The sequence below is a fragment of the Podarcis bocagei genome (assembly GCF_964188305.1).
Source record: "Podarcis bocagei genome assembly, chromosome: Z".
NCBI lineage: Eukaryota > Metazoa > Chordata > Lepidosauria > Squamata > Lacertidae > Podarcis > Podarcis bocagei.
Window position 1 is genome coordinate 49722002 of NC_138140.1, and position 20149 is coordinate 49742150.

At 51.0% G+C, this 20149-nt stretch overlaps 1 protein-coding gene across 9 annotated transcripts in view; it reads right to left on the reverse strand.

Annotated features, from left to right (window-relative positions):
• Positions 1 to 2630: 2630 nt before the first annotated feature.
• MED12 (mediator complex subunit 12) overlaps positions 2631 to 20149 on the reverse strand; it is a 52429-nt gene continuing 34910 nt past the window's right edge. For 4 of the 9 annotated variants that reach the window (XM_081180375.1, XM_081180372.1, XM_081180374.1 and 1 more), the window contains 12 exons: positions 19832 to 19941; positions 19302 to 19437; positions 18207 to 18368; positions 17334 to 17708; positions 16517 to 16667; positions 12809 to 13017; positions 12145 to 12225; positions 8236 to 8450; positions 6901 to 7054; positions 4072 to 4218; positions 3873 to 3954; positions 2631 to 2816 (listed from right to left, as the gene is read on the reverse strand). In XM_081180375.1, coding sequence (XP_081036501.1) covers positions 2773 to 2816; positions 3873 to 3954; positions 4072 to 4218; positions 6901 to 7054; positions 8236 to 8450; positions 12145 to 12225; positions 12809 to 13017; positions 16517 to 16667; positions 17334 to 17708; positions 18207 to 18368; positions 19302 to 19437; positions 19832 to 19941 — 1866 coding nt within the window. In that variant the 3' untranslated portion in view covers positions 2631 to 2772. Of the gene's footprint in view, positions 2817 to 3872; positions 3955 to 4071; positions 4219 to 5211; positions 6322 to 6391; positions 7055 to 8235; positions 8451 to 12144; positions 12226 to 12808; positions 13018 to 16516; positions 16668 to 17333; positions 17709 to 18206; positions 18369 to 19301; positions 19438 to 19831; positions 19942 to 20149 lie in introns of those variants that run through there. The other 5 variants (XM_081180373.1, XM_081180370.1, XM_081180371.1 and 2 more) reach the window with 4 other exon arrangements.

Sequence of the window (20149 nt, forward strand, 5' to 3'; positions counted from 1 at the left end):
CTTCTGTGTCCTTTCAAAGTCTGTTCAACCTGTATGCTTACACATAAAAGTATTACAAAGGCACTGCTACAGTCTCCAGAAGCTTTCCTCCAAAGGGAGCTTCATAAAAGGGCCTCTGGATTTCAATTGCTTCAAGGTGAGCAGCACAAAACACTGTTTTCTGCCAAAAAAACCAATGCTGTATGGGCATACTTGCCCTGTTTTCTTGAAATTGTAGTGATCATATATAAATTTGCTTTTCTCTCCAAATATAAAAAGGTAAAGGTAGCCCTGCCCATACGGGCCAGTCGTGTCCAACTGTAGGGTTGTGCACTCATCTTACTTAAGAGGCCGGGAGCCAGCGCTGTCCGGAGACACTTCCGGGTCACGTGGCCAGCGTGACGAAGCTGCTCTGGCGAGCCAGCACCAGAGCAGCACACGGAAACGCCGTTTACCTTCCCGCTATAAAGCGGTACCTATTTATCTACTTGCACTTAGGGGTGCTTTCGAACTGCTAGATGGGCAGGAGCTGGGACCGAACGTCGGGAGCTCACCCTGCAGCGGGGATTCGAACCGCCGACCATACGATCGGCACGTCCTAGGCGCTGAGGTTTTACCCACAGCGCCACCCGTGTCCCTCTCTCCAAATATAAGTAGTAGCATATGTAGACCCATGTCCTCTCTTGGGGCCACACTCGGCCCCATTACGAAAGGGTGCAGGGGGCTCATCTAGCCCAGAGAAGGCTCTGGGGGAAGAGGCTGGTGCGCTGCAGCCCAGCAGAGGTGGCTGCTCCCAGACCTGGAAGCTGATTGAACAGGACAGGTTGGGAAGTGCACAGGAAGCAGCTCTGCCCAGAGCTGTCCCCCCTCATTAGCAGAGAAGTCTGTCTCTTTCAGCTCTGATCAGGTTTTGTGGGCCCAGCCAGCTCACACGTGGTTTGCACGGAGGGCAGCTCTGCAACCCAAAGCTGCACAAGACTTGGACTTGGGGGGGGGGAGCATTGCAAGTAGGGGGCAACTGAACCCTCCTGGAAACATTTTGACCTGGAGTTAACACAGCCTCCCCACCCCAATGCTGCATGTAGACTGATATACCCAGGCACCAGTGATTTCAAAGCCATTAGATCAAGAAGCCCTGCAAACCTTCCTCTCACTCAATAGCTGTGGGCAGTGAAGTGCCAGGGAGTGAACAAGCACCTTGTTTAAAGAATTTCTACCTTGATCTTCAGTCAATAAGTTTCCATGCACAGTGGGGGTTCCCAGTGTTTCCCCATCCCCAGGAGCCTCTAAGTTCCCCCTTCCCTTGGGCAAGAGATGGGTACCTTTTTCTCCCTTGGAAAGTACATAGAGCTAAAGAAAGAAACTGCAAGAGCGGCACTCTTTCCCACCTCCTCTTCCAGCTCCTGTTCAGAGGGAACAGGGGAGAGAGAAGACGCCCAGCCCACATTCAAAAATCCAAAAGCCCTGAGGTCTAAAAAGGATAGTGCCCCCTGACCTATGAGTAACATTACATGTGTGAAGCACCCATACTCCCTCCCCTGCAAATGCACCTACAAGTGTGCTGCCTTACAGAAAGGAGAGATCTGAGTTTACCCCGTTCCCCTTGATCAGTTAACTCATGTGCCCAAGTAGTCAGTGTGTGTCACAAGGCATTCTGTATTTTCAGTTACTAGCAACAGAACGTGGGCCCAGGAGCTGAAGCACAGGGCAGCCAATGCTCTGGCGCTGCCTTATAAACCAAGAGTATAGCCACAGCTCACCCATTCCTGGATACTTTCCCCACTTCGACAGATATGCATTTTGCTGAGGGAACAGCTAGGGAGGTCTCTAATATACAATAAGAGAGAGCCAGAGGTGGTGCAGTGGTTAGAGCATCAAACTAGGGACCTGGGGGGCATGGCTCAAATCCCCCTTGGCCACGAAGATTCATTGAGTGACCTTGGGCCATTCTCTATCCCACCCTGCCAGGTTGGGGTGGGGATTAAATAAGAGGGGGAGAACCATGTATGCCACCTTGAGCTCCTTACGAGAAAAAGGTGGGATATACAAACAAACTGCTTTAAACAAAACAAATGATGACATTTGCTACCCACGTCCGACTGCCTCAAAAAGAATGTCAGAAGTTCCCTTTAAGCACAAAGTTAAATTCTCAAACCTGCATCAAGTTATGCAAATGTGTAAGCATGCCTTTCGTTTGTGTAATTAAAAGTTGCGGCAGGCTGCCTCTGCGTGTCTGGAGCAGATTGAGGACGGGGGAGGGCGTGTAACACCAAAATGCCGCTTCAGCCCCCGCTGAGGCACGGTGGCGCCAGCCGCCTTTTCGGTTTGCTGGCGGATATCCAGGCGCTGAGGAAAGGCAGGAGGGAGATGCCTCAGAGCCCTGCCCACCCACTACGGACACACGACACGCATCGCCTTCTGGAAAGTACGCTCTCTGTATTTGTTTCAGAACATCTGTGATACAGGGTTTCATCCGGTATAAATAAAGTAGAAAATCTTACAATTCATTTTCATCATTATTTTAACAAAAATACCAAAAAACTTATTAAACCTGAAATTAAAGGCGGGGAGACTCTAGCAATCACACGGGATTCCAAATCACTGGTAGAAAGGGGAGATCAAAAACACTCGTTCGGCATTATTAACCTTCTCTCTGCCCCGGGTGGCAGGGTGCTGCCGCTGCTACAGAGCAGGCGCCCCAGAGGGCGGTGGGGTGGGGGGCAAGCCGTTGGTGGCCCCAAGCAAACAGAGCCCCCCTCAAGTCCACTGCGAGGCCTCTCTCTTTGCTGGGTCTCAGTACCGTACAAAGGGGTTGCTGTTCTGCTGGGTTTGCGTATCTGTTTGGACCAAAACACAAGAGTTAGAATCTACGTATGAGCTTGCAGGCAAGAGAGATGGGTGGGCAAGAACAGGAGAAACAGGAGGTTTGGCCCTGGTGCTGTGCTCCACATTAACTGGCCAAATCTGCTGGGCATCTCTGGCAAAACCAAACAGGTGAGGCTTTTAAGGAATCGCCAGTTCCTCTGAGGCAGGAGTGATCACTTTGCTCCACATCCTCCTCCTCCCAGGGGTGTGTGTGTGTGTGTGTGTGTGTGTGATCCACCCTCACCCACAGCAATCAATGCTCCAGTCAAGCTGAAGCAGCAGCACTCACCTCCCTCCCTGCAATGCATGGCTCTTCCCCGGCACATGGGCATGCGCGAAAGTGTGGAACCGTTCCACAGCCCACAATACGGAGTGCTCAAGAAAGGAATCTTGGGCTGCCCTCCTCTCTGCCACCCCACCCCCCACCTCGCCCTGCAGAAACCTCTTTTTGCAAAAGCCATATGTATTCAGTAGGTCAGATCACAGCTGCTTAGCACGCTTCCCTTGCTCAACCCTCACAAGCTAGGGGAAGGTCTCTTTCACACAGGGAAACAAGGGCAGCTCCCTCCTGGGAGCCTGGACTGAAACCAGCTTTGCAAAAACCTGCAAGCTAGATGAGGGACGGGGGAGGGGGTGAGAAAAACAACCCTCCACCAAGAGACTTTCCAAGCTGGGGCTTGACACTCTTATGTCTGGGGACTCTTAGCTCCCTGCTGCGCTCAAAGCCTATCTTATTCTCATGCGCCATTGGGGCCATGCATGGCTGCTGCTCACTTGGGGAAGAGAAGCAAGGCAGGGGTGCCTCCTATCACAGAGGGAGAAGAGATCATATTTCCTATGATCTTTGAAGAGAGGGCTTTCACTCTCTCCTGCACTTTCTTCTCTACAGAGCATCTTGAGCGCCACTTAGTAACTCCTGCAGTTGGCCAGGGGGACCCTGCTGTACTCCCATGCCTCATTTGCCTTGCCTGCATTCTCCACTAGTGTGGAGGAGTGGGGGACTGGGGGAGAAGGGACCCGGGCCTTACTGGAAAGCTGTTGCTGGAGCTGCCGAACCAAAGCTGCCGTCTGCTGCTGCTGCTGAGTCTGCTGGAGGCCTTGCCGCTGGAACTGCACAGAAAGGAGACAGGGAGAGAGGGAGTGAGAGAAAGAACAGATGTTAGAGGCTGGGTGGGAAAGAGGGAGAGGCAGCTGTCCTGGGGAGCTGAAGGGGAAGGGCATACTCACCAGAGGCTGCTGAGGAGGGATCCCCAGACCGGGAGGCTGCCCTTGGGCCTGGGCCTGGGGGACGGTGGGGACCTGGGGCTGCTGCTGGGACTGCTGAGGTGGGGGCTGCGGTTGCTGCTGCTGTGGCTGCTGCTGCTGCTGCTGTTGCTGCAGGGCAGGAGGAAGAAAGGGAAAGAAGTGCAGCATGTCAACAAGGCTGGAAACATCATATTGGCTGTGTTCCTTCTTCCACAGGGGAAGTGGCTGCCTCTGAATACCAGCTGCCGGAAGTGGAGAAGCTGGATGCTGCACCCAGGTCCTGCTTTTGGGTCTCCCCATGGTTATCTGTTTGGTCCCTGTGAGAACAGGATGCTGGGCTAGGTGGGCCTCTGCCCTGATCCAGAAGAGCTTTTTTTCATGGTCCAATGTTTTGCACAGCAAGGTAGGAGATGTGTTTTGTTCTCATAATCTGGGGGAACCTATTGCCTTCCAGCCCCAAACAGCAAGGCCAGTAGCCCTAGATGAGGGGAACTTTTCCCACCATACCATCTGTGAAGGCTACAGATTCTCCACCCCTGTTCTACTGCGTGGACACAGAATGTTCTCAGCTAGGCTGGGAGCAGTGAAGGGACCAGCACAGGTGTCTGCAACGAGGCTTAGCCAAAAGTCATCCCTCCTTCCACTAGTGGCGATGTCCGCTAGCATAGGTGTCTTTGAAGAGAAATTTTAAAAACCCACACAGATGTTTGGCTCATCCACAGTTGCTTGCCACAGAAGCTTAATGGAGCCTCCAGATGCAAAAGCATTGTACCAGAGGTGCAGGACAAACAGCAGAGGATGGCTCTTCCACTGCCATCCGGCTGGTTGGTTACGGATGATCTGCCAAGGCTGTTCTAAGGTTTTACTGAAGACCTATTACTTCCCAACCCGCCACTCCATCCTCTCACCTCGTCTGCAGCACAACCCTTGGGGAGCTCCGAGGAAGATGTCTGGGAGGAAGGAAGGTAAGGCGAGTTGAGTTGCCCATGCATCATATATTTACTGCACATTTAAAGCACATGCACACCAAGAATCCTTGGAACTGTAGTTTGCCCTTCACAGAGATATAATGCCCAGCACTCTTAACGAACTACAGCTCCCATGATTCTTCTTTTTCGGGGAGGGGGGTGCTTTAAACGTATGGTGTGTACCCAACCATTGTGAAAGGTTAATGGAGCAACCACATCCAGACCCTATTGTGCAAAACACCAGCTTGTGTTGTGAAAAAAGCCACCTCAAGGTTTCCACTCAGCTTGTGCAGAAAACTTTCTTCTGACACCAACCAGGCCCTGTTACTTCACAAGGTCTTGAAGATAAGACAAGAATGAGGCCAGTGAGGCACTTGTTTTTTTAAAAGAGTGTGAAGAAAGGAAGAAACACGAAGAAAGCAGTTGGGGTCACATGACACACCGAGGGATGATCCCCACTTTGGCAGTTTCTTTGTGAGCACATTCCTATCCAGTCTTTACTCCTCCTTCAGGAATACAAAAATAAAACAAGATGAAATATCAAACACATGCAAAATAAAATGAAATCAAGATGTAATTTCTCGAGTAACAAGAGGGAGAAAAGCAAGGAAAAAGATCATGGGTGGGTGTTTCTCTATATGGCAACAGAGTAGTCCAGTCACGATTTAAATTCAGAATCATTCTTATAGTGAACAGGAATCAAGTTTTTGACAGATGAACATTATTATGTATAATTTTGGTAGAAAATGGAATTTGTTTTCAATAAGGGACCCAGCCCCCCAGGATTTCAGGAGCGGGTGTATCTCTCCATCTGGAGATGTCACTGGGGAAAGAACTTGGGACCCTCCACATGCAAAACAGATCATTGTTTAATATTCCCATTGTTCTAGGCGCATTTTGCAACAGGGCATTTCATTAGGGTGAGCTGCTTCTGAGCTCTGGGTGCAGTACTGCGCCCAGTGCTTTTCTCCTAAAAGAATGTTTAGGGGTACTCTCATTCCATCTGAGACTCAGGAAACACCATGACAGGAAATGAGGCCACCATTGGGGATAGCAACGGAACTGACAATTCACCGTGCTACAGAAAAAAACTAAAAAAAAATAAAAACTTTAGTTTCTTCTCTCATTAGATTCACAAAATGTTTAGCGGTATGCATAGCCCTGTGTTCCCCCAGAAAAAAAAGCAATGACTGTGCCTATGATTTCAAATTAAAACTGCAGAGTAGAAGGAAAGGAACATCTTTTTCTGCCTCCCCACTTCCAGCTACTCTCTGAAGACTGGAGAAGAGACCCTCTTAAGAATATTAGGGGGGTGGGCAGGGGAAGGACTAGACCATGTGAAAAATGAACATGATATTTTAGCTGCAGTTCATTAATTTTCAGCTTTGTAGTTTTGTTATAAAAAAGTGCACCTAGATATTCCATTCAGACATCTGAAGGCAGCCCTGTTTAGGGAAGTTTTTAATGTTTGATTTGAAGTTTTATTCTCTTTTTAATGTTCTGTTGAAAGCTGCCCAGAGTGGCTGGGGAAACCCAGCCAGATGGGTGGGGTAGAAATGATAAATTATTGTTGTTGTTGTTGTTGTTGTGCCCATAACGTAGGTTTAAGGTGCCATTTAGTTCCTAGCTTTCATATCTTAGTTTCTAACACTGAAACAGATGCTTCACCACTGAGCCACAAATTTACTAATTTATAGTAAATCAATTGAAATATTAAAATGGCACGCCCAATGGCTGGTGGGGCATCTGAAAGGAAGAACTGAGCAGAAAAAAAGAGAGGGAGCCAAGTTGGCCAAGAGGAACATGCAACGCAGGTTGGTGGCAGCTCTGTCCTAATGCTTACCCTCAGCATCTGCTGCTGCTGCTGCTGCCGCAGGTACTGCTGCTGCTGGTCTGGCAGGAGCTGGCTGGGTCGGATCCCTGATGGGACGCCCTGAGCACTCATGTGGTTTAACCCGCTTATCATGGCGGCTTGCTGCATTGACTGATGAGGAAACCTGCAACGAGAAAAAGGGAAGGAGAACGTGGCAGTGTGCCTTGAAGCAACCAAAAGGAAAGGATGCCCCAGTTGGTTTGGAAAGAACTCCCTGCGGCTCTTGGTGGTTAGCGGCACTATAAGTTCTTCTTCAGGAAATCTCCGTGCTGTTCCATGCCAACAGAAATGTCTTCTGGAGGGCAGGCCAGATCCTCACTTCCTCCACCTCCTTCTCCTTCTCCTGCTAGGCCAGGTGTGGGGAACCTCAGGCTCTCTGACATTGCTCATTGACTGCTCCCACCACCTCTGGCCACTTGGCCATGCTTGCTTTTGGGAGTTGCAGCTGCAGAACATCTGGAGAGCCAAAGGTTCCCCACATCTGCCCCAGCCCATTTTGGCAGGCAGGTGGAGCCTGACTTCATCACACACACATCATTTTATTTGTACACCACCTTTCCATGGTTGAAACTAGGGCTGGGCGATATCTGGTTTTCAACATCATGATATATCACCAGCTAAGCATTGTAATATACTGATAGATCACCAATGTCTAAAATAAGGATGGAGCTATGTAGAGGCATGGGCTGGCTTCACGGTTTTTCTTGCATCGTGATTTTTGCATAGCACACGCGTACACACACACATATCATGATTTGCAATATAACGCCAGGTCAAAAATTATGAAACCGATATCATGATATGGACTTCAAACTTGTTTTGGAGGATATATTGATATATTGCCCAGCCCTAGTTGAAACCAAGCCCAAGGCGGCTCACGTAATTGTGAATGTAACAAAAATAAGTCAGAAACAATAAATAAAACGCATAAAAAATGTGCTGTGACACCAGGTGGCAGCTTCAAAGGGGCTTGCTTTCAGCAAGGATCAGCTGATCTCAGCAGGGCTCACTGTTGGCAAGCCCTGCTTGGAATGGAATAGCCAGGAGCTCACATTAACCTCCCCACTGTTTGGCTGTTCTTCCCAAGTGTCCTTACCTACCATTGCACATGGCATCAGGTATGGCCGGAGGAAGAAACGGCCACATTTGCCAAGCTGGGACCCCATGCCAGCTCTAATTAGACCAACAAGTTGGGGGTTCCCCACACATGCTTCATTGCCTTTAGTGAATGGTTCAAAATTCAGCCAAGCAGTCCCTCACCCACTACCCCTGCTTGCAGACCTGGTGCCTGGTCCCAGGAAGTACCTCTGGGCCGCGTTCAGGGCGTGTCCGTAGCCAGGTGCCTGCTGGTGGACATAGCCACTGGGTCTCTGCATCGGCCTGACGGTGTCGACAAAGGCAGGGTTGGAGCCAGGGTGCGTGTTTTGATAGGTCTGGCTGGAGTAGGTGGGGGGCACCATGGCACTTGACTGAGAGGGGTGAGGCTGGAGGCCAACGTGGGAGACGTAGGGGGTGTAGCCCTGCAAGGAACAAAGTTGCGCGCTTTGTTAAAATCAGAGGGGCTGGGCTCCTTCATGAGGAAGGACAGGACCTAAACTAAACAAATAAACAAGATGGCTGACGGAAACAGGAGACAAGAAAGAGTTGCTTGCCAGCTATTATGATATAAAGTCCTCAACCCCCTTTAGAATAAGTTTACTTGAAAGGTCACCTTCACTCACAAATGCCCACTCAGCTGTTTTGATCAGCAGAACTGTCAACTCTACAAGTGCCACATAATGTTCATTCTGCACTTGTAAAAAAACTAGTCTTTTAGTGTGGGAGCTCTTACATTCTGGAACTCCTTGCCCATTGACACCACACAGGCCCCTTCGCTGTGTTGGTTTCTGTGCCTGCTATAAATTTGTTGCTTAGGCAAACTTACCCAGACCTGTAAAGCTGACCTATATTTTAATCTGCAGCTTTAGCTTGCAATGTAAACTTATAACAACAATTTTGGTTTTTTAGCAGACAATCTCAATGTACACTTTATACCCTTTGCAAAGCGCTTGGACGTTTTGTTTACAGTTTAAGTGGTACACAGATTTTGTTGAATAACAACAGAGTGATATCTAAAAAGCTGTGGTGTCGTGTTTGAAATCTGCCGGATGAGGGGCTGTGGGATTTGCCCACTATGTCAGCAGAGCACTAGAGATGATGACCTCCTGACAGATATGCTGGCAGAGCATACCATCAGGAGGACTGTTCTGCCATCAAAGGCATGAGGGCAAAATAGGGGTGGGATGTGAGAGGCACAGAGGTGGGCATGGTGAACTTACTATTTCCATTTCCTATCCCCTTGCCTCGACCAACCTGATCCCTCCTTTGTCTCCCTTTCCTTTCCATGGTAATAATAATAATAATAATAATAATAATAATAATAATAATAATAATAATAATACCGTATTTTTCGCACCATAGGACGCACTTTTTCCCTCCTAAAAAGCAAGGGAAAATGTGTGTGCGTCCTATGGAGCGAATGCAGGGGGGAGGCAGGCGGGAAAAGCCCTCAAGAGCCGCACAGAAGCTTTGTGCGCTCTTGCGGGCTTTTCTCCAGGAGGGAGAAGGGACTGACTGGCTGCAGCAGTCCCTTCTCCCTCCTGGGGAAAAAGCCCCCAAGAGCGGCACCCTCTTTAAAGGCTGCGCGGCTCCTACGGGCTTTTCTACGAGGTGGGGGAATCCCCCCACCTCCCAGAAAAGCCAGGAGAAGTCGCACAGCCCCTTTAAAGAGCGCACGGCTTCTGCGGGAGGTGGGGGACTCCCGGGCTCCCTTTGAAGCGGCAATGTGGGAGGGGAGCAGCTTACACTCGTGTAAGCAGCTCTTCTCCCACTTTCCTTCTTCAAAGCAACCACGGAGGAGGGAAGGAAGGGGACCATGGATCCTCTTCGCTGCTCGAGGCTTCAGCGGATTCCCTCCTCCGTGATTGCTTTGAAGCGGCAATGTGGGAGGGGAGCAGCTTACACTCGTGTAAGCAGCTCCTCTCCCACTTTCCTTCTTCAAAGCAACCACGGAGGAGGGAAGGAAGGGGACCATGGATCCTCTTCGCTGCTGGAGGCTTCAGCGGATTCCCTCCTCCGTGATTGCTTTGAAGCGGCAATGTGGGAGGGGAGCAGCTTACACTCGTGTAAGCAGCTCTTCTCCCACTTTCCTTCTTCAAAGCAACCACGGAGGAGGGAAGGAAGGGGACCATGGATCCTCTTCGCTGCTGGAGGCTTCAGCGGATTCCCTCCTCCGTGATTGCTTTGAAGCGGCAATGTGGGAGGGGAGCAGCTTACACTCGTGTAAGCAGCTCTTCTCCCACTTTCCTTCTTCAAAGCAACCACGGAGGAGGGAAGGAAGGGGACCATGGATCCTCTTCGCTGCTGGAGGCTTCAGCGGATTCCCTCCTCCGTGATTGCTTTGAAGCGGCAATGTGGGAGGGGAGCAGCTTACACTCGTGTAAGCAGCTCTTCTCCCACTTTCCTTCTTCAAAGCAACCACGGAGGAGGGAAGGAAGGGGACCATGGATCCTCTTCGCTGCTGGAGGCTTCAGCGGATTCCCTCCTCCGTGATTGCTTTGAAGCGGCAATGTGGGAGGGGAGCAGCTTACACTCGTGTAAGCAGCTCCTCTCCCACTTTCCTTCTTCAAAGCAACCACGGAGGAGGGAAGGAAGGGGACCATGGATCCTCTTCGCTGCTGGAGGCTTCAGCGGATTCCCTCCTCCGTGATTGCTTTGAAGCGGCAATGTGGGAGGGGAGCAGCTTACACTCGTGTAAGCAGCTCCTCTCCCACTTTCCTTCTTCAAAGCAACCACGGAGGAGGGAAGGAAGGGGACCATGGATCCTCTTCGCTGCTGGAGGCTTCAGCGGATTCCCTCCTCCGTGATTGCTTTGAAGCGGCAATGTGGGAGGGGAGCAGCTTACACTCGTGTAAGCAGCTCCTCTCCCACTTTCCTTCTTCAAAGCAACCACGGAGGAGGGAAGGAAGGGGACCATGGATCCTCTTCGCTGCTGGAGGCTTCAGCGGATTCCTTCCTCCGTGATTGCTTTGAAGCCTGCCGCAGAACTGTAGGACTGTATAGAGTTGGGAGGGCCACCCAAGGGTCATCTAGCCCAGCCCCCTCACAATGTAGGAATCACAGCTAAAGAACGCCAGGCAGATGGTCCCCCAACCGCTGCTTAAAAGCCTCCAGTGGTGGAGACCCCAAACACCTTCCGAGGTCATAGAATTGCAGGGTTGAAAGGGAACCCCAGGAGTCATCTAGTCCAGCCCCAGTGGACAGCGGGCGCAGTCCATCCCGTTGTGCAAGACTAAAGATGCTGCGCAAGGCTAAAGAAGAAGCCAAGGCAGTGAGCGGGATGGATCGCGCTTGCTGCCTTGTCTTCTTTAGCTGCACTGGAGAGGTTTAGCTCCTGGCTGGAGAGGTTGCGCGGCTATGGATCCCGCGCGCTGTCTTGGCTTCTTTGCTCTTTGGGGCTGGGGGGGGGGGAACCCGGGGGAAGAAGCTCTGGGAGAAGCTCTGGGAGAAGTGGACAGGCTGCATGCAGCCTGTCCGTTGCTCTTTGGGGCTGGGGGGAGGATAATATTTTTTTCCTTGATTTCCCCCTCTAAAAACTAGGTGCGTCCTGTGGTCCGGTGCGTCCAATAGAGCGAAAAATACGGTAATTATTATTATTATTATTATTATTATTATTATTATTATTATTATTATTATTATTTGTTATTATTTGTACCCCACCCATCTGGCTGGGCTTCCCCAGCCACTCTGGGCGGCTTCCAAAAAAATTATTAAAATACTCTAGTACATCAAACATTAAAAGCTTCCCTGAACAGCGCTGCCTTCAGATGTCTTATAATAGGTGTTGTTCTCTTTGACATCTGGTGGGAGGGCGTTCCACAGGGAGGGTGCCACTACTGAGAAGGCCCACTTCCTGGTTCCCTGTAGCTTTGCTTCTCGCAGTGAGGGAACCGCCAGAAGGCCCTCTGCGCTGGACCTCAGTGTCCGGGTAGAACGATGGGGGTGGAGACGCTCCTTCAGGTATACAGGTTCTGAAGTAATCCCATTCCTACTCCCCCTTCGATACAGATGCTCAAAGTGCATCAAGCAAAAGGTTCCAGGTAAGAGTGAGTCCCAGGTGGGAACTGTGGTGCAGACCCCACGCACAGGCCCAGCACCTGCCCAGCCCCATCTTACCTGTGACGGCTGCACAGATCCATAGGCCGGGGCAGGAGCCATCTGGCGCACGGGTGGTTGCCCCAACATTCCTTGGCTCTGCTGGAAAAGCAGCAGAGAGGTGTGGCTAGCAAAGGTGGCCCCAAGGGAACCTCCCACAAGGCAGGGAAGGAAAAGCCTGTAGCCTGCTTTGGGTGGAGGCTGTAGGGTGCGGCAGGGTGCCAGAATTTGGGGGAAAGCGGGCCTGAGACTCTGTCGAAGGCCTCTGCCAGCTGCACTCAAACAACCAGGCTTGATTCAAGTTGTGTATTTGAGATAAAGACAGCCTGAAGAAGTAGAGATGGCCACAAATTCTGCCAGCTTGGGAAGTAAGTTAAGAATAATTCATGGAGGTTAAGGTTATCGGTGGCCAACTACTAACCATTTCAGCTGTGTACTTCCACCAGCGGTAAACCTGCAAATGGCACTCCTTCCTGGATGCAAGGACCCACCCCACACCCAACCTGGACTGTAGGATCACCGAGGCACCAACACTTAAGCCCCGATGCTTTGGTCTAAATGGCAGAGCTAGCTGAAAGGAAGGGAAGAGTGAAAGGAGTGGAACACAGTGTTCTTGATCCCTCTCCCTGTCACTCTAGTTCATGGGCTGGGGGGGGGGTAGGGTGGCTGAGGGCAGGATCCTTACCAGCTTGGCTTGCAGCTGCTGCCGAAGGAGCTGCCCCTGAGGACCAGGCGGCGGCTGCTGTCTGTAGATGGACGACTTGTAGGAAGGGTCGATTCCCATCATGCCCCCCATGCTCGTGGGCAAGACCCCAGTGTAGGGAGGGCGGCTTGGAACCCGTGTTCCCATTGGCATGCGCATCGGCCGGTAAGAGGTATCTAACCGTGGTCCACCTGAAGCGAGGGAGGAAGATGGGTAACGTTACGGACATGACCACCCCCCTCCTGGACCTGGGTTCTCACAAGGCATAGAGGAAGACGTTGATGAGGTTCAGGGTGCCACCCGCCAAGGGAGGATGCTTCCTTTTCGCCGTTCGAGCTAGAGCATGCAGCCTTAGCCCCCACCCCCATATCTCGGAAGGAAAAGTCACACGGCCTTCTCCTCAACTCTGCAGATGAAGAATGCAATGATGACCAAGATGATCAAGGGTATGGAAGCCAAGCCTTATGAGGAATGGTTGAGGTAGTTGGGAAGTTTTAGGCTGGGAAAGAAGAGACTGAGAGGTCATCTGCAAATACCGTATTTTTCGCCCTATAGGACGCACTTTTCCCCCTCCAAAAATGAAGGGGAAATGTGTGTGCGTCCTATGGGGCAAATGCAGGCTTCAGGAAGCTATCCGGAAGCCGTGGGAGAGCTGCGCGACTTCGCGCAGCTCTCCCACAGCTTACAGAGAGCTGCCTGCACCCAGAAGCCTGGGGTACGCTGAGCTCAGCATCCCCCAGGCTTCGGGCTTCGCGTGGCTCTCCACAAGCCGTGGGAGAGCTGCGCAGTCGCGCAGCTCTCCCACGGCTTGTGGAAAGCAGCCTGTTCTGGGGGCTGGGGTCGGGGGAAGCTTGGGCTTCCCTCGTCCCAGCCCCGTGCCTGGGGGGGAAATAAAAATTTTCCCCTTTATTCCCCCCCAAAAAACTAGGTACGCCCTATGGGCCAGTGCACCCTATGGGGCGAAAAATACGGTACTTAAATGACTGTCCCACGTGACAGAGGGAGCAAGCTTGTTTTCTTCTGTTCTGGAGGGTAAGACCTGAACCAATGGCCCTTAGATGTTTTTAAGCAGAGGGTAAGATTGCCGGAAGAAATATCAACAACCTCAGATATGCAGATGACACAACCTTGATGGCAGAAAGTGAGGAGGAATTAAAGAACCTTTTAATGAGGGTGAAAGAGGAGAGCGCAAAGTATGGTCTGAAGCTCAACATAAAAAAAACGAAGATCATGGCCACTAGGCCCATCACCTCCTGGCAAATAGAAGGGGAAGAAATGGAGGCAGTGAGAGATTTTACTTTTTTGGGCTCCATGATCACTGCAGATGGTGACAGCAGCCACGAAATTAAAAGACGCCTGCTCCTTGGGAGAAAGGCGATGGCAAACCTAGACAACATCTTAAAAAGCAGAGACATCACCTTGCCAACAAAAGTCCGTATAGTTAAAGCTATGGTTTTCCCAGTAGTGATGTATGGAAGTGAGAGCTGGACCATAAAGAAGGCTCATTGCCAAAGAATTGATGCTTTTGAATTATGGTGCTGGAGGAGACTCTTGAGAGTCCCATGGACTGCATGAAGATCAAACCTCTCCATTCTGAAGGAAATCAGCCCTGAGTGCTCATTGGAAGATCGTGAAGCTGAGGCTCCAATACTTTGGCCACCTCATGAGAAGAGAAGACTCCCTGGAAAAGACCCTGATGTTGGGAAAGATTGAGGGCACAAGGAGAAGGGGACGACAGAGGACGAGATGGTTGGATGGTGTTCTTGAAGCTACCAGCGTGAGTTTGACCAAACTGCGGGAGGCAGTGGAAGACAGGAGTGCCTGGCGTGCTCTGGTCCAGGGGGTCACGAAGAGTCAGACACGACTAAACAACTAAAGAACAACAACAGATGGCTATCTAGTTAGGGATGCTTTAGTTAGGATTCCTGCACTGTAGGAGGTTGGACTAGATGATCCACGGCGTCCCTTCCAACTCTACAGTTCTAATGTGTACATCCCACAATTCCCAGAAGGTGGGGCTGACTGTGGAAGAAGCCTCACTTGCCCTTATAACCTGGCAGGTGTCTCCTACCTCTTGCTGTGGCAACATCTCTCTGTGCTGCCTATTTAAGAAAGGCCAGACAGGCCAGACTCACTGGGAGCTCTCCAAGGTGCTGATCTAGTTTACCTGAATATGTAGGGCTCTCTGATTATTCTTGATGCGGCTGCACCTACTGAAACACTGTGGCAGGTGTAGCTTTCAGCCAAGGGCCGCATTCCCTTCTGGGCAACTTTCCAAGGACCACATGGGATTGGTGGGTGGGGTCAGAGGCAAAAGTGGATGGAGCACAGTTAGGCCAGTTCCCTCCCACTTTCCCTTTCTATCCTCCATCCTGGCAAGCAAGATCAAAGTTCAGGGTGGTTCGAGCCCTCCCAGGGACTGCTGTGGTTGATTCCTGAATTGCAGAGGGTGGACTAGAGGACCCTTGGCATTCCTTCCAACCCCACAGTTCCTCGATTCTAAGATTCTGTGACTCTGCTCAGGCAGGCAAAAACACTTGTGGTGCAAAGGTGCACCAGTAATGAATGCTGCTTGGGGAGATTTCAGAGGAGCTGATAAAGAGACATTTAGGGCTGCATTCAACTCCTGAGCTGGGGGTTCCTGGCCTCTGTTCTGCTGGATGTGTGAAGTACATGATGGTGACTATTCCAATTTGTTGCTAACTGCTGAGTGTCCCCTGAAGAAAAAATCCTGGACCCTTGCAAAGGTTTATCTCTCTCACACAGCTAGATGCCAAAATGCAGAGTCTCAGAATCTGGCACAGATTTTAATCTCATTATTCCACAAAACTTTGCTGCTAACCCTCAAAGTGTGTACTTGGAAGGCAGCAGGCAAACCACTTCCACCACTTCCCCAATTCTGCCCTGACCTTGTGGTTTGGATTGTCTGAAAACTTTTCTAAGCTCTGCAGGATTCGGAAGAATGCCTGCTTGGGAGGAGGGGTTGAAGCTCTGGGTTTGTAGGCAAGGACTTGGGTCCAATCTGCTGCTCAGCCACCATTAAACTTTCTGGTTGGCCCTTTGGGACAAGCCACCCAATATTGGCTTCATGTGGGTGCTAAGGTGATCACCCCCCCCGACAAAGACCCAAAGCCAACAGCAATGGAAGTACTGAAAATGCTAGTGAAATAATAAACTGAAATTAAAAGGGTTGTGAATAGCACAGCAGGCAGCAGGAGTGAAAAAACCAGACCAGCACTCTGGGGACTGGAAGCCACAAAACACACATTTATATGGGTGTGTCAGTGTATGCATGCCTGTCTGCACTTTACACATTGTGGGTGGTATTCAACAATGTTCAACTTTGAAACATACCCATTGAAATTAATGAACCAAAGTTAGACTTCAGTGTGTCTGCCCTGCGTAGCATTAAATGCCACCCAAGGAGCATGCACATTCCTGCAAGGCTACATCGCCCAAACTGAGTGTGAACCTATCAAGTATTCCCAAAGGCACCAGTGTTTGGAACACAAAAGTCACAACTGCAGCATGCACAATATGGGTCCAGACATAAAACCCAACAGTTCTACGTATCCTGGGCTCCCCATCAGGCTCTGTGCCACCAAAGAACAGGTCCAGAATATCTCCCCTTCCAAGGCAGGATCTGGAATGGGCTCGAGCACCCCACCCCACCCACAAGTCTTGGCTCACCTGCTGGCAGAGGCTGGTTCTGGGCATAGAGGCCCATTGGAGACTGCCCGTAGGCCAGCCGTGACATGGGGTTCCCCGTCTGATGGTGTAGGAGGTCGGTGGGCATGCCACTTCCATAGGAGACCCCTCGGCCTGTGCTCATCATGTAGTCCTGCAGGGGGAAAGGCTGTGAAAAAGCAACACACACAGCAGGGCAAGCCAAGATTGGCAACAACAGAGAAAAGAGCAAGAGAAAGTGTAGCACGCTGCTGGGGAACGCTTCTTTTCCCCACTGGGCGGCGGGGGGTGGGGGGAACTCTGAGAAACTGGGAGCTTGCTTTCCTAAGATACCACCCCATCCAGTAACAGCAATGGCAGCAGTAGCAACAACAACAACAATGTTATTAGTAGCATTCGTAATTAGTAAGAATACTAATATTAGCAATTAATAGTAGTAGCAATAGCAGTAGCAGGAGTGGTACTAATGACCCACCCTTCACCAGTAGGTCCCAGGGTAGCCTACAAAAATTTATAATTATTATTAGCAGTAGCACTACCAATAGTTATCTGCCCTTCACCAGCAAGTCCCAGAACAACACACACAAATGTACTACTCAGCATTGAAACCTGTTTAAAAACATCACAGTTGCAGGAATAGGTTGGCTGCACATATCAGGTGCATATATACTGCATAAACTGTATAACAACCTGGGTGGCCACTGTCAGAACAGGATGCTGTTGGGCCCCTGTGGCCTGATCCAGCAGCCAGGCTCATATTCAGTTCTTAAATGGCTGGGAACTGCTTGGCACCCCAGGAACAACTGCAATGCCCTTTTACCTCGTTCTTGTTGGCGGGTGGGGGCCTCTTCTTCGTCTTGGTCTTCTTTTTGGGCTCAGTGGCAGAGTTGGTAGGATTCGCACTGGTCTTCTCCACCTTGGTCGGCTCAACAGCCTTCTTCTCCGGCTCTAGGGCGACTGGGGTGGGGGGCTCCTCCTCTTCGGGAGGCAGCGGCAGGGGCTCCAGGTAGTAGCTCCGGGGCTTCGGCTTTAAGTGCGTGTGGTACAGCAGCAGCCTCTGCTGCTCCTCAAAGCGGGACACCTTGCGGTCCACCCGCACCGTCCCGAACCAGCCCCAGGAGAGTGGGGCAGAGTGCTTCACGCCTTCAAAGAGGTCCCAGGGGGAGATTTTCTGCTTGGTGGACACCTGCAGGCCCTGGGTAGGGAGGGAAAGGAAGAAAATGGAACGCCAGCCAACAGCAGCAGGAACTCATCCTCCTTGGTCCAGGTTCACAGGGCCAGAGGAGAGATGCTACCTTCTCCTTGCTCTCACAAAGCATTGGAAAGTGACTCCTTTACCTGTGCATACAATCATCAGCACAGATACCTGGGACACCCTCTTGCAGCTGTTGTCCATTTCATTATAAAGCACATTAGACCAAACACAGCACAACAGTTTCAGAGAGGATTTTTTTTTTGGGGGGGGAACAACACAGAGGTTGCCCAAGAAAGAAATTATAATACCTGAATATGCAGGTTTGTATTGACTAGACACCAAAATGAAAACAGCGCGCTGTGCTTGCAAGGGGAGGGCACTCCACCAATGAAGCTGTGGGTGGGGCAACGCACACCCCCACCCACCCCTTTCCCACACCATCCTACATACTGAGAAGATGCAACCACACCAGGGCTGGTGGTCAGGGAAGCTACTTGCCTCCTTCTTGAAAATGGAGTCAAAGCCAGCGATCTTGTTGCCTTTGGTGTCAATGAGGGAGCCCTGAGGCTCGCAGGTGATCACGTCCCGAGTCTGCTTGGGCAGGGGCAGCAGCTGCCGCACCTTCTCCAGGCTGTCAGACTGACGGTCGCCCAGCTCCTTCTGCAGAGAAAGGAAGCCACAGAGAGGGCTGTTGAGAGGCCTGGCCTGCAGGAGCTCCTCCTGGAGCCCCTTTGCACTTTGGTCATCCCTGATACACATCAAAATCATCACATCCCACTACACTATGGCTTGGGACAAAATGCTACTTACTCTGTAAGATGGGACTGTCTGCCTGCCTTTCCAAGGAAAGTGGTGGGGTGCATGGCCCTGAAGCCGAAACTAAGCTGTGCAAAAATAAGCATGCAAGCTTGCTCTGCATCATGTCATTGGGAAAATATCCTTGCTTTACATCATACAAACAAAGGATGAGGAACTTTTTCTCTCCTCCTTGAGAACATGCTAGTGGTGGGCAGGGTCAGAGGTGGAACAATGAGGTAAACATGAAAGTAAAGGACCCCTGGACAGTTAAGTCCAGTCAAAGGCGACTATGGGGTTGTGGCGCTCATCTCGCTTTTAGGTCAAGGGAGCCGGTGTTTGTCTACAGGCAGTTTTCCAGGTCATGTGGCCAGCAGGACTAAACTGCTTCTGGTGCAACAGGACACCATGACGGAAATCAAAGCACATGGAAATGCTGTTTGCCTTCCTGCCGCAGCAGTACCTATTTATCTACTTGCACTGGTGTGCTAGGTTGGCAGGAGCTGGGACAGAGCAACACCTCACCTGTTCACCTTCTGATCAGCAAGGCAAAGAGGCTCAGTGGTTTAGACCACAGCACCACCCAATGAGTGCAGTTTCTACATTTGTACACTCGGCCAGGTCCTAGGAATGAATATCCCTCTGTCTGCAAGAGGTATTATCATAGTTCAAGCACATCTTCCAGCCAGGCAAAAGCACCCAATATGTGTATGAAGCAGCCAGTAGGGGCTGTGGCAGGGTAGAGCCCCAAGAGCCGGAGGGAAGGGGCACAGAATTCCAAGGTGGGCTTCTACTTACTCGGAGTTTCTTGACCAGGTTCATGTAGGCCCGCTTATTTTCCTCCATGCTGCCCTGTGAGATGCTGGACATATCTGCCGCTAGTGTACCATTGATAAGCACACTCAGCATGTCCAACACTGTGGTGAAGAGCTCGCTGCCGGGTTAGAGCAAGAGAAAGGGGAGAAGGTCACAGGAGGAAATGGAACTGCAGCCGCTGTTGTCCCAGTCCCAACGCGCATTTCTAAACGGCAGGGAACGCCGCTGTGGTCACCCATGCCAAAACAACCACCACCTTGGGTGCCCTCCTGACGTTAAGACCCAAGGGCAAGGATGCCTCCAAGGGCCTTGGAGCCTGCATTCCTTAGGTGCATCCCTTCTTCCCAGGCCCTGCTGAGATGATGGGATGATTTGGCACACATTCAACTCCTCCACTGTCATCCAGTGGTATCAGGGATGAACTCAACAAGGTTCAGGCTGAGCCTGCTGCCTTTCCTGACTCAGCACAGTTGATGGAGGAAGTGTGTGTGCATGTGCACCAAAGCACTCACTTGTTAGACTGCATGTCAACAGTGCCACTGCTGATGATATCCAAGAGGAGCACAGCCCATTCTGTGGTCTGCTGGGTGCTGCGCTGCACCGTGTCAAACATGCCCCCCACCTAAGAACGAGAAGAAGAGGCTGCGTTAGCCCGAAGGAAGCACACTTGGAGGATGGCACAATGAGCACAACACCTATAGGGAACCCTGATGGAGAGGGAAGGAGAGGACAAGCACCAAGTGTCCCCACCACGCCGGCACAGTCAAGCCACATTAACTAGAACAGACCCTCCCTAGTTTGTGCAAGGCAGAGGAACAAAGGTGAGTCAG